The sequence below is a fragment of the Mirounga angustirostris genome, unplaced genomic scaffold (genome assembly GCF_029215605.1).
Source record: "Mirounga angustirostris isolate CCGP_5_RB_7025 unplaced genomic scaffold, mMirAng1.0.hap1 SCAF_3, whole genome shotgun sequence".
Taxonomy (NCBI): Eukaryota; Metazoa; Chordata; class Mammalia; order Carnivora; family Phocidae; genus Mirounga; species Mirounga angustirostris.
Window position 1 is genome coordinate 163135083 of NW_026991711.1, and position 13909 is coordinate 163148991.

A 13909-nucleotide genomic window follows, 5' to 3' on the forward strand; every position below is an offset into this window, starting at 1 on the left:
TGGGGTAACAATTCTCATATCAGACAAATTAGATTTTAAACCAAAGACTATAGTAAGAGATGTAGAGAGGCACTATATCATACTTAAAGGATCTATCCAACAAGAAAATCTAACAATTGTAATTATCTATGCCCTCAACATAGGAGCAGCCAACTACATAAGCCAGCTGTTAACCAAAATAAAGAATCATATTGATAATAATACATTAATAGTAGGAGACCTTAATACTCCACTCTCAGCAATGGACAGATCATCTAAGCAGAAAATCAACAAAGAAACAAGAGCTTTGAATGACACATTGGACCAGATGGACTTCGTAGATATATATAAAAGATTCCACCCTAAAACAACAGAATACTCATTCTTCTCGAATGCACATGGAACTTTCTCCAGAATAGACAACATGCTGGGTCACAAATCAAGTCTCAACCAATACCAAAAGATTGAGATTATTCCCTGCATGTTATCAGACCACAGTGCTTTGAAACTGGAACTCAATCACAAGAAAAAATTTGGAAGGAATTCAAACACTTGGAAGTTAAAGAGCATCTTGCTAAAGAATGACTGGGTCAGTCAGGAAATTAAAGAAGAACTTAAACAATTCATGGAAACTAATGAGAACGAAAACACATCTCCAAAACCTGTGGGATACTACAAAGGCGGTCCTAAAGGGAAATACCTAGCCATCCAAGCCTCTCTCAAAAAAGTAGAAAAATCCCAATTGCACAAACTAACCTTATACCTAAAGGAGCTGAAGAGAGAACAGCAAATAAAACCTAAACCAAATAGGAGAAGAGAAGTAATAAAGATTAGAGCAGAGATCAATGAAATAGAAAACAGAAAAACAGTAGAACAGATCAGCAAAACTAGAAGCTGGCTCTTTGAAAGAATTAATAAGATCAATAAACTTCTCGCCAGACTTAACCAAAAGAAAAGAGAAAGGACCCAAATTAATAAAATCATGAATGAAAGGGGAGAGATCACGACTAACACCAAGGAAATAGAAACAATTATTAGAAATTATTACCAGCAACTATATGCCAAAAAATTAAGCAACATGGAAGAAATGGATGCCTTCCTGGAAACTTATAAACTACCAAGACTGAGGGGTGCCTGGGTGGCTCAGTCGTTAAGCGTCTGCCTTTGGCTTGGGTCATGATCCCAGGGTCCTGGGATCTAGCCCTGTATCAGGTCCCCTGCTCAGTGGGAAGCCTGCTTCTCCCTTTCCCACTCCTTCTCCTTGTGTTCCCACTCTCACTGTCTCTCTCTCTCTGTCAAATAAATAAAATCTTAAAAAAAAAAAAAAAAACTACCAAGACTGAAACAGGAAGAAATAGACAATCTCAATAGACCAATAATCAGTAATGAAATTGAAGCAGTAATCTAAACCCTCCCAAAAAACAAGAGTCCAGGGCCAGATGGATCCCCAGGGGAATTCTACCAAACATTTAAAGAAGTAATAATACCTATTCTGATGCTGTCTCAAAAAATAAAAACAGAAGGAAAACTTCCAAATTCATTCTATGAAGCCAGCATTACCCTGATCCCAAAACACTCCACTCTCAAAACCAGGCAAAGACCCCATCAAAAAGGAGAATTATAGACCAATATCCCTGATGAACTTGGATGCCAAAATTCTCAACAGGATCCTAGCCAATAGGATCCAGCAGTACATTAAAAGGATTATTCACCATGACCAAGTGGGATTTATTCCTAGTGGGATTTATTCCTGGGATACAAAGGTGGCTCAACATTCGCAAATCAATCAACGTGATAGAGCACATTAATAAAAGAAAAGACAAGAACCATGTGATCCTCTCAATTTTTGCAGAAAAAGAATTTGACAAAATACAGCATCCTTTCCTGATTAAAACTCTTCAAAATATAGAGATAGAGGGAACATATCTCAATATCATAAAAGCCATCTATGAAAAGCCCACAGCGAATATCATTCTCAGTGGGGGAAAAAACTAAGAGCTTTTCCCTTAAGGTCAGGAACACTACATCAAAAGCTAATGATGTACTATACAGTAGTTAACTGACATGATGACAGGGATGCCCACTCTCACCACCTTTGTTCAACATAGTACTAGAAGTCTTGGCCTCAGCAATCAGACAACAAAAAGAAATAGAAGGCATTCAAATTGGCAAGGAAGAAATGAAACTCTCTTCGCAGATGACATGATCCTTTATATGGAAACCCAAAAGACTCCACCCCCAAATTACTAGAACTCATACTGTAATTCAGCAACATGGCAGGATACAAAATCAATGCACAGAAATCAGTTGCATTTCTATACACTAACAGTGTGACTGAAGAAAGAGAAATTAAGGAATTGATTCCATTTACAATAGCACCAAACCCCATAAGATACTTAGGAATAAACCTAATCAAAGAGGTAAAGGATCTGTAGTCTAGAAATTACAGAACACTTAAAATTGAGGGAGACACAAAGAGATGGAAAAACATTCCATGCTCATGGATTGGAAGAATAAACATTGTGAAAATGTCTATGCTGCCCAGAGTAACCTACATTTTCAATGCAATCCCTTTCAAAATACCATCGACATTTTTCACAGAGCTGGAACAAACAATTCTAAAATTTGTATGGAACCAGAAAAGACCCCGAATCGCCAGGGGATTGTTGAAAAAGAAAGCCAAAGCTGGGGGCATCACAATGCCTGACTTCAAGCTATATGATCATCAAGACAGCATGGTATAGGCACAAAAACAGACACATAGACCAGTAGAACAGAATAGAGACCCCAGAAATGGACCCTCAACTCTATGGTCAACTCATCTTTGACAAATCAGGAAAGAATATCCAATGGAAAAAAGACAGTCTCTTCGATAAATGATGCTGGGAAAATTGGACAGCCACATGCAGAAGAATGAAACTGGACCATTCTCTTATACCTTACACAAAGATAAACTCAAAATGGATGAAAGACCTAAATGTGAGACAATCCATCAAAATCCTAGAGGAGAACACAGGCAGTAACCTCTTTCGACACTGGCCACAGCAACTTCTTTCAAGACACGTCTCCAAAGGCAAGGGAAACAAAAGCAAAAATGAACTTTTGAGACTTCATCAAGATAAAAAGCTTCTGCACAGCAAAGGAAACAATCAACAAAACTAAGAGGCAACCCGCGGAACGGGAGAAGATATTTGCAAATGACATTATGGATAAAGGGCTTGTATCCAAGATCTATAAAGAACTTCTCAAACTCAACACCCAAAAAACAAATAATCCAGTCAAAAAATGGGCAGAAGACATGAACAGACATTTCTCCAAAGAAGACATACAAATGGCTAACAAACACATGAGAAAATGTTCAACATCACTAGCCGTCAGGGAAATATAAATCAAAACCACAATGTGATACCACCTTATACCAATTAGAATGGCAAAAATTAACAAAACAAGCAACAACAAGTGTTAGTGAGGATGTGGAGGAAGGGGAACCCTCCTACACTGTTGGTGGGCAAGCTGGTACAGCCACTCTGGAAAACAGTATGGAGGCTCCTCAAGATGTTAAAAATAGAGCTACCCTACGACCCAGCAATTGTACTACTAAGTATTTACCCCAAAGATACAGATGTAGTGAAAAGAAGGGGCACATGCACCCCAATGTTCATAGCAGCAATGTCCACAATAGCCAAACTGTGGAAGGAGCCGAGATGCCCTTCAACAGATGAATGGATAAAGAAGATATGGTACATATATACAATGGAATATTACTCAGCTCTCAGAAAGGATGAATACCCACCATTTGCATCAACATGGATGGAACTGGAGGGGATTATATAAGTGAAATAAGTCAAGCAGAGAAAGATAATTATCATATGGTTTCACTCATATGTGCAATATAAGGAATAGCATGGAGGACCATAGGGGAAGGGAGGGAAAACTGAAGGGGGAGAAATCAGAGAGGGAGACGAACCATGAGAGACTGTAGACTCGGGGAAACAATCTGAGGGTTTCAGAGAGGAGGGGATAGGGGGATGAGGTAGCCAGGTGATGGGTATTAAGGAGGGCACCTGTTGTGATGAGCCCGGGTGTTATATGCAACTAATGAATCATTGAACACTATATCAAAAGCTAATGATGTACTATACAGTAGCTAACTGAACATAATAAAAATAAAAAATCTTTTTAAAAATTTTTTTAAAAATTTAAAAAGTACAAATTGTGACATATTTTACAAACACCCAAGTGCTTTTTTTTTTTTCTTTGCAAAAGCATCTAACCTGTATGGACTCCAGGGATCCTTCCTTTGGACAGAATGGTTCTCCTAGAGTTTTACCCATCACCTCTCATGAAGCAGATAATTCACTCACATCACAGAATATACCAGGGGCCCTGACTCAGACACAGACTCTTTCTTCAGAACAGTTCCATCTAGTGGACCAAAATGAGCAGCCTATTCAGTATGAACTCCAGTCATTGGGGGATTCTAATGCACAAATGGTGAGTGTATTTTATAAATAACCAGTTTTATGCCGTTTAGCAAAATATATTAACCTTACTAGACCTTAATTTCTTGAAACTGTTGACTTGCATTGCTTTGAAAATACTGTTTCTGTGACGTTCATTTTGTTATGCGAAGATTTCAAAAGATTTTCTTTCAGGACTACTAATAGAACGTTAAACCACTGCTTACCAGTCACTTCGTCTAGGTACACTGTCACTTTAAGATCAATTGGAAATATATCATAATCCATACTAGTGCCAGAGTTTACATGTAACTTATGTTTATTTTGGTGTATACATTTGACTGAACTCAAAGTTACTGCTTTATCTACCTCTCAGTCACTCACTTGCTTGCCACAGGCTGGTATGCCTTCTTGAAGCAAAAGAAAGCAGTGGAGGTACCAGAGGTATACTGGCAGTTAGACATACTTGCTGATGGGTAGATATGTATGTGTCACGTATGTGTCATGCATATAAAGGTATATGTATATGTCACATATGTGTCGTGCATATAAAGGTGAGAATGCTGCTTTAAACTGTTAGCTGAAGTATTCATGGCCAAGTTTATAGTTTGAATAGAAGAAATGAAAGATGGTTTTGATTGAAATTAAAGAGAATTACTGAGAAAAACTTCTAAGTTTCTCTCTGGTTAGTAAGAATATCCTTACATTAATAATATGAAGAATAATGTATCTTTTGTTTACCTGTTTTCCAAATTTTCTACAATGGATATTTATTAACTACATAATAAATATTATTTTAAAATTTATAATTTCAGTTATAAATTATAACACAAGTGAGCAACCGTTTTACCTAAAATTAATCCCTCTTTTGTTTCTAGTCTAGAGCATTCTAGAGTTAATCTATATGCTATTGTATGAAGGGTTATCATTTTACACATGGTAGCTTTCTTAAAAAGCACATTAAAGTCATTTATTTGTTTGAGTCTAAAAAATGTTTGAGTTCCCATTCTCTTTGCAATTTTATTAAACTTTCTTTACAAAGTGGTCATAACGGTGATTTTACATTGTCTGGGGTAAGAGAGGATACAGCTATGAAATAGAAAACCTATGGCATGAAGCATGGAATAAGTGTAAGAAACATAGAGTATAAGAAAGTATTTTCGGGGCACCTGGGTGACTCAGTCGTTAAGTGGCTGCCTTTGGCTCAGGTCATGACCCCAGCGGCCTGGGATCAAGCCCCACATTGGGCTCCCTGCTCAGCAAGGAGCCTGCTTCTTCCTCTCCCACTCCCCCTGCTTGTGTTCCCTCTCTCGCTGTGTCTCTCTCTTTGAAATAAATAAATAAAATCTTTAAAAAAAAAAAAAGAAAGTATTTTCTTCAAAGAACCAATGATCAGAAAGTGGTGATGTTTTGGGAAACTTAGTGGAACTTTTCAGGGTTTTTGTTTGTTTTAATAAACTTTATTTTATAGAGCAGTTTTAGGTTCAGAGCAAAACTGAATGGAAGATACAGAGATTTCTCATGAAACCCCTGCCCCTATATATGCATGGTCTTTTCCATTTTCAACATCTTCCACCAAATGGAGTTCTTTTTAAAGAAATGGTTTTTTTAATATAGAAGTTATCAAGGAAGTAGTAAAGATTCAGTACTGAGTGAATCTGCAACAGATGAAGAAGTTATAAAGCAAAGCAGGGATGGTATTTTGGATTTATTAGATATATTGTACAGTACACAAAGAGCCCAGTAAATATGACTGCTTATTAGCCAAGGTTTTCTTTTTTTTTTTCAAGGTTTTCTGATAATGTTTATGGTCTGCCTCAAATAGAATGCATTGCAACAGATGACTTTTCAAAACTCTGTTTTCATAGCAAAGATTAAAGATAATTAACTTTTTTAAAATAGGAAAAGTAATATTATTGTCACCATTATCAAATTACATGAACTGAAAATAGTTTTTTAGGTACCAGGTAGAATTAGCTAAGAAAGAGAAAATGGAGGAGACTCTTCTCCACTATGCATAGGAAACATTTTCAAAATTAAGAGGATATTCCACAGATCATTCTTAATTATGAAATTTTCATATGATTGAATAAATTGTAAATATGTGTTTTATTTGGATTTAGTAGTAACCACAGCAGTCTTATTTTCTAAGAATGAATGGAATATTTTTCACAAACATTTAATCTTAAGGAGAAAAGAATTTAAAATCATGTTATTACTGTTGCCTTTTAAAGTCCAGCAGTATTTTTTGTCTTTTTTTTTTTAGGTTAAATAACATCATCAGATAATGGGAAGCAGTACAGAGCAGTTGTTTGAATTTGGGTTTGAATTTCAACTCACCACTGTATAACTCTGTGTTACCTGCATGAGTTGTATAACCTCTTATGACAATATTCTCAAGTATAAAATGTATATGCTTCATATACATGTGATAAGGATTAAATACAGTAATGCATGTAAAGTCTTGTCACTTAGTATGCACTCAACAACTGTAAAGCAATTATCATCATCAGAGTTTACAGTTGCTTTTTCATGATGAAGTGATAAGAGGTAGGCAAGATATTTTTATCTCAAGAAACTTGATAAGCATTGGGGGAGGGAAACAATTCCTACTCTTAATTTCTGGGAAATGTTTACAATTATACTTAAAGCATCTACTTTGGGGCGCCTGGGTGGCTCAGTTGGTTAAGCGACTGCCTTCGGCTCAGGTCATGATCCTGGAGTCCCGGGATCGAGTCCCGCATCGGGCTCCCTGCTCAGCAGGGAGTCTGCTTCTCCCTCTGACCCTCCCCCCTCTCATGCTCTCTCTCTCTCATTCTCTCTGTCTCAAATAAATAAATAAAATCTTAAAAATAAAAAAAATAAAGCATCTACTTTGTTGAAGTTTTTTTCAAATTTAATTTTTTTTTTCAAACTAAAATTTTCTCAAATGACCCTCTTAAAACTAGGACTGCAGTCTCTGTCAGGCATCAGTAATGTTTTCATGTTTCACATAGCAAAAAGGCAGTCTTGGAAAGTGGGTTGGAAGGATTGCAAAAAATTATTTGAGGGAGAACTGAGGCTAGCCGACTTTGGGTAAAACAGTAACACTGTGTCAATAGAAGAGTAGTATATTAGGTAATAAAGTTTACAGGGTGTCTGAAAAGTCTGGAAATTTAGGATAAATTTATTTTCAAATAATACATTAGTTTTATTTTTCAAATGATAGGCTTAAAATTGTTTTTCTTCAGCTTCAGACACCCTTTTAATTGACAGTTCTCTAAATTTAAGGTAATGGATTCAATTGTTAAACTGAAGGAAAAAAAGGAAATAATAAACAAATGATTTTTCTTATATTTTCAGACTTTTTGGGCATTCTGTGGTATTCCTTATGTACCAAGACAGGAAATATATAAATTCAGAGATATAAAAATAAATTCTGTTTAATTAGACATCTAACAAGGTACTGTTTTTAAACTAATGAAAGTGACTTAAAATATGGAACAAATGATTACCACACAAATAATTCAAACACATAGGGATATAATATAGTAAGTAGAAGAAAGTAAATATATTAAGTCCAGTCAGAGCCTTGTTCACATTATTATTAGACCTCATACATGTGTAATGATTAAGACCATAGGTGGTTAAGATCATAGGACATAGGGTCAAACTGCTTTTTTTGAATCCTAGCTTTACCACTTACCAGTTCCGAAACTTTGGGAAAAAATTTTTAAGTACCTCAGTGTTTTCATCTACAAAATGAGGGAAATGATAGTATCTACCATACAGATAGGCATGTCTTTAATCATCTATTTAAGTAATAATTCTGCTAAATCATTGTTGGCTTATGCATTTGATTTCTTTTTTAATGCTTCCAAGATGATTGTTGCCAACCCGTCAGAAAATGGACAGGTGCTGCGTGTAATTCCATCTACCCAGACAGGGATGGCACAAGTGATTATACCTCAGGGGCAGCTTGTGGATGTGAATAGTCCTCAGGGTGAGTAATCATGGCATATAGGGGATTTGAGAATGTTTTAAAGAACAAATGTATATTTCAGAAAATCACCTCATGAAAGTCAGCTAAAATTGATCTCTTTGGGTAAGATTGTGAACTGAATAATTAGAAAAAGTTTCTTAGCCCAAATAAATTTCAAGTTCATTTTTCAACTCCTGTCTAGGTTAGCTGTCTATTTCATTTTGGAATTCTATGAAGCTGGTTGACTCTTGCTTCCTCCCAAATGACCAGTGAGCATAAAATAAATTCTTCTTTATTACAATAACAGTAATAATAACAGCAACAATAACAAGAATATAGTGCTAATAGCTTTGGAGAAATTTTTACATTTATATTTTTATCAATATTGTTAGCCATGTGACTCATTACTCTTTTATTTAACTATTCTTTTCATCCTCTTTGCTCTTTTCCTCTTTTCTTTTTCCTTCAGATTCAGAAAGGCGAATTATGCTCCCCATTTATTTACTCTTTCTTAACCTATTAGATAATATCCCTGCTAGTTCTCTTCTTTTACTTCCCTTCCTTTTCCATCTGTTTCAATCTCTTTTCTAACACCATAGCTACACTGTTTCATCGTTCATTCATAGCTAATGATTTAGAGTAGATATTTTTACCTTAGTTATATGATTCTTCGCCTTTGTTAATAGTTAAAACTTAAGTTTGCAGACAAAATGATAAACATGGTACAGAAATGAAAAAGAGTCTGAAACTAATGATGTATTATATGTTGGCTAATTGAATTTAAGTTAAAAAAATTAAAAAAAAGAAATGAAAAAGTTTTACATTTACATTATATATTATGAAACTATTAACATAACAATTCTACCACTTTTATATCCTAGCTGTTCAATATAAGCTTCAAAAATTTAATTACAAAATTTCAGTAGTCAGTATTATAATTTGAAACTAAACAAGTGTATTAAGGAAATTCTCAAAGCATTATAAGTTTTACTATCTTTAGAATATATCTTGCCTTTCCTATTTCAAATGTATGAGTCCTAGTTAGTTACATTCTCGTGGTCTTATTCAAGATACTGATGTCGCTTTGTTCTTGTTACTGCTGTTAAGATGTCTCTGAAGAGAAACCCAGTGATAGAAATTTACCAACTGTAAGAGTGGATGTTCTAGCGGATAATACCAGTAATTACACTGTTCATCCACAAGCATCTGTCATATTACCCAAAAAGACAGTGGCCAGGTGAGTCAGTGGGAAAGAGGAGTTCATGTTTTGAAATTATTGTGGAAATCTTTTTTTTAATTATCATATCTAAAGTGGGCTGACTATAGAAAAGATCGGAAATTCAGGAAATAGAATAAACTCATCAAATTATCAAATAGCTTTAATTATTTTAATGGCATCTTGGCAACTAGGAGACTATCCTAGAAGCCCTAATGTCTAAAGTGCTACTTTTCCTCAGTGATACTTGCCTGTTATCTTTTTTTTATATATATATTTTTATTTATTTGAGAGAGAGAGAGAGCACAAGCAGAGGGAGCAGCAGAGGGAGAAGAAGTAGGCTCCCCACTGGGCAGGGAGCCCAATGCAGGGTGAGATCCCAGGACCCCAGGATCATGACCGGAGCTGAAGGCAGACGCTTAACCAACTGAGCCACCAGGCACCCCTTGCCTGTTATCTTTTGAAGCAATTTGAAAACGTCTAACACTAATAGGGTTTTTATTTATTTTTTATTTTTTTAAGATTTTTATTTATTTATTTGACAGAGAGAGACACAGCAAGAGAGGGAACACAAGCAGGGGGAGTAGGAGAGGGAGAAGCAGGTTTCCCACGGAGCAGGGAGCCCAACGCGGGGCTTGATCCCAGAACACTGGGATCATGACCTGAGCTGAAGGCAGATGCTTAACAACTGAGCCACCCAGGCGCCCCACTAATAGGGTTTTTAGAATAAAGAAATATCCATTCTAGTTCCTAAAATGTTTAATGGTTCATCATCTTTTTATGCATTTAATTCCTCTGTGGTAAAGTATTTAAGTGTTTTTTGTTAACATGTTTCAGCTTTTATTTTTGCCTTAACATTGTTTATAATAATTTAGGCAAATATAGACATAGATTTTGAATTATTTATATTCTTTTAACTGTTTAAGAAAATATTTAAAAATTAACACAGTATTTATGACATTTAGTCTTAGAGTTTGACATAAATATGTTAACAAGTCACCTGAAGATGTTTTATTGGCTCATTTTTTTGTTAAATGAAAAACAATTATATAATGAGAAGACTACAAAATAAGCTTTGAGGGAGATATATAAAACACTTAAATTTGTTGGGGCTACAGATATTTGGAAGAAGAAACTTAGGCCTTTGCTTTAGCAGTTAATAAAATAGTGATGTTTAAAGAAAATTATAATTAATACACCCACCAATCTATTATTATTATCACCATTAAGATTTCATTTATTTATGGGGCACCTGGGTGGCTCAGTTAAGCATCTGCGTTTGGCTCAGGTCATGATCACAGGGTCCTGGGATCGAGCCCCACATCGGGCTCCCTGCTCAGCGGGAAACCTGCTTCTCCCTCTCCCACTCCCCCTGCTTGTGTTCCCTCTCTCGCTGTCTCTCTCTCTCTGTCAAATAAATAAAATCTTAAAAAAAAAAGATTTTATTTATTTTTTTAAGTAAACTCTACACCCAGCTTGGGGCTTGAACTCATGACTCCAAGATCAAGAGTCGCACGCTATACCATTTGAGCCAGCTAGGTGCCCCTATTATTACAGTTTCTTATTGATGACTTCAATATCTTGTCTGTAACACTGGCTAAGGGGATAAAACAGTTGAATGTTGTATGTGTGTTTGTGTGTATGTAACTTGTAATTTATATTTATGTTTATTCCTCCCTTGTCCCAGAATGCTTGAAGAACCCTTTCTGGCTCCTCTCCAGCCACTTTCTTCTAATACACCTATGTGGGCCTGCCGTCTTAGGAGCTGTGAGGTGAGTTAAAAATAATCCTTACCTAGAATCACTAAATTGATTATCACTATAATGCATCCCAATATGTCCACTTTTGAGTACAACTAATATAGACTATATCTGTAATACTTTGTTTGTGCTAACTCTGATCTCATCTATTATTTTATTCCTTAGAGATTGTAAGCTCTGTTAAAGCAGAGATCATATAAATCCCTTCATACTTCAGTCATTTCTTCTCTTACAGCTCTTTTCTATTGTCTTCCATGAAACTTCATTATCATGTTTTTCTACTTTTATTTTTTGACCATTACTTCTCTTTACTTGTACTTACTTCTTTTCATATTCTCAATGGAAACTCTTTAAGTTTTGGTATTTGACCTTGTCTTATTTCTCTACATTTTATCCCTTGGAGAGCTGATCAACTTTGTTAACTTTCACCTCTCACTTTTATAAAAATGATTTCCAAATCAATATCACTGGTTCTTTAATTATGCCCTTGTCTTGCCCCAGATCTCAAGCTACTTACTTGAAGCTTTACTTGAATTTCACCTCAAATTCACCATGTGCTAAACAGAAATTACCATGTCACAACTAGCTCTACTTCCTAAATTCCTTGTCTGTTTAATGACAAATACCTTTTCCTTAGACATTCAGGCACAGTGTTTTATTTTTTAAAGATTTTTTTTTTATTGAGAGAGAATGATAGAGAACATGAGAGGGAGGAGGGTCAAAGGGAGAAGCAGACTCCCTGCTGAGCAGGGAGCCCGATGCGGGACTCGATCCTGGGACTCGATCCTGGGACTCCCCGATCATGACCTGAGCTGAAGGCAGTCGCCCAACCAACTGAGCCACCCAGGCACCCCATGGCACAGTGTTTTAGATTAATTTCTTCCTTCCCCATACTAAGGTAGTCACCTGATTCTTTTAGTTTTTCATTTAAAGTATCTCTTTTTTTGTGAGGTGGTTGGGCTACCTCTTCCACAGACTTGTGTTACCTTGAACTTTTTTTTTTTTTAACAGTTTATTTATTTGACAGAGAGAGAGACAGGAAGAGGGAATGCAAGTGCGGGTGGGGGGGTGGGAGAGGGAGAAGCAGGCTTCCCACTGATCAGGGAGACCGATGCCAGGCTTGATCCCAGGACCCTGGGATCATGACCTGAGCTGAAGGCAGCCACTTAACGAGTGAGCCACCCAGGCACTCCATCTTGAACTTAATTATAGTGACAACCTTCCCTCTAATCTCTTTGACTCTTCCGTTTCTGGGCCCTACTATCTAGTTTTCTAAAACTACTTGTCTTTAAATATTGCTTTCATTATTTTTTTCTCATTGCCCAGTAAGTTCAGTGTTATTTTTTCCATATCATTTACCACTATACATAGCTTTCAAGATCTTGCATAATCTGGTATTACTTTATCCTATTTTATTTACTACTTTTCTCCAGCTCATCATTCATTCTTGTTAGCCTTATCTTCCTACTTTGTACAAACACTTCAGAATCTTCTCTTATCTCTGCCTTGACTTGTTTTTATTTCCATTTCCTAATATGTTTTATTTTCTTCTGCTTACCTTTCTAACTATTCTTTAAATCCTAATGGAAGTCCTATATATCTTTTCTGTAAATAATAATTATTTTAGCTCTTACCTTTTTATCTCTTTAAGTTCTTTGGTATTTATTGTCATTACTGTTGTAAATTATTTGCTTAATTTTTTGTTCATCATTACATAGCATTTAGACTATACACTTTGTGGGGGAAGGGACCATGCTCCTGTACATGTAAACCATATGTGATGATGACTAATTATTAAAATGCCTCATTGTTTTAAACAAATTTTCAAAATAGAAAGGGAAAACATTATTTCAGTTTTAATATTTTGTGAAAAGTTCTAATAATAAAGTCTAATGATGTGATGTATTGCACTGAGTAGGACATTTTTACTATTGTTGCTTTTCTAAGTCATATTTATGAAAGTCTGTATATATAGGTAGGTAGATAGATTTTTTCCCTCACGCTTTTTGTTACAGTTTTTCACTGGTTTCCAAAAGGAACTATTATTGTTGTTTGATAAAGGTTTTTTTTTTTAAGATTTATTTATTATTTTATTTATTTATTTATTTTAAAGATTTTATTTATTTATTTGACAGAGAGAGACACAGTGAGAGAGGGAACACAAGCAGGGGGAGTGGGAGAGGGAGAAGCAGGCTTTCCACTGAGCAGAGAGCCCGACGCAGGGCTTGACCCCAGTACTCTGGGATCATGACCTGAGCCGAAGGCAGACACTTAACAACTGAGCCACCCAGGCACCCCTAAAGATTTATTTATTATTTTAAAGAAAGAGAGCGTGAGCAGGGTGAGGGGTAGAGGGAAAGAGAATCTCAAGCCGACTCCCTGCTGAACACAGAGCTGTTGCAGGGCTCAATCCCAGGACCCTGAGATCATGACCTGAGCTAAAATCAAGAGTCAGATGCTCAATCTACTGAGCCACCCAGGTGTCCCTGATGAGGGTTTTTATTTATTTATTTATTTATTTTTAAGATTTTAT

At 35.9% G+C, this 13909-nt stretch overlaps 1 protein-coding gene across 2 annotated transcripts in view; it reads left to right on the plus strand.

Annotated features, from left to right (window-relative positions):
• CARF (calcium responsive transcription factor) overlaps positions 1 to 13909 on the plus strand; it is a 102532-nt gene that overhangs the window by 19988 nt on the left and 68635 nt on the right. For both annotated transcript variants that reach the window (XM_064586935.1, XM_064586936.1), the window contains exons 4-7: positions 4246 to 4473; positions 8301 to 8421; positions 9508 to 9637; positions 11304 to 11388. In XM_064586935.1, the coding sequence (XP_064443005.1) occupies positions 4246 to 4473; positions 8301 to 8421; positions 9508 to 9637; positions 11304 to 11388 (564 nt within the window). The remainder of the gene's footprint in view (positions 1 to 4245; positions 4474 to 8300; positions 8422 to 9507; positions 9638 to 11303; positions 11389 to 13909) is intronic.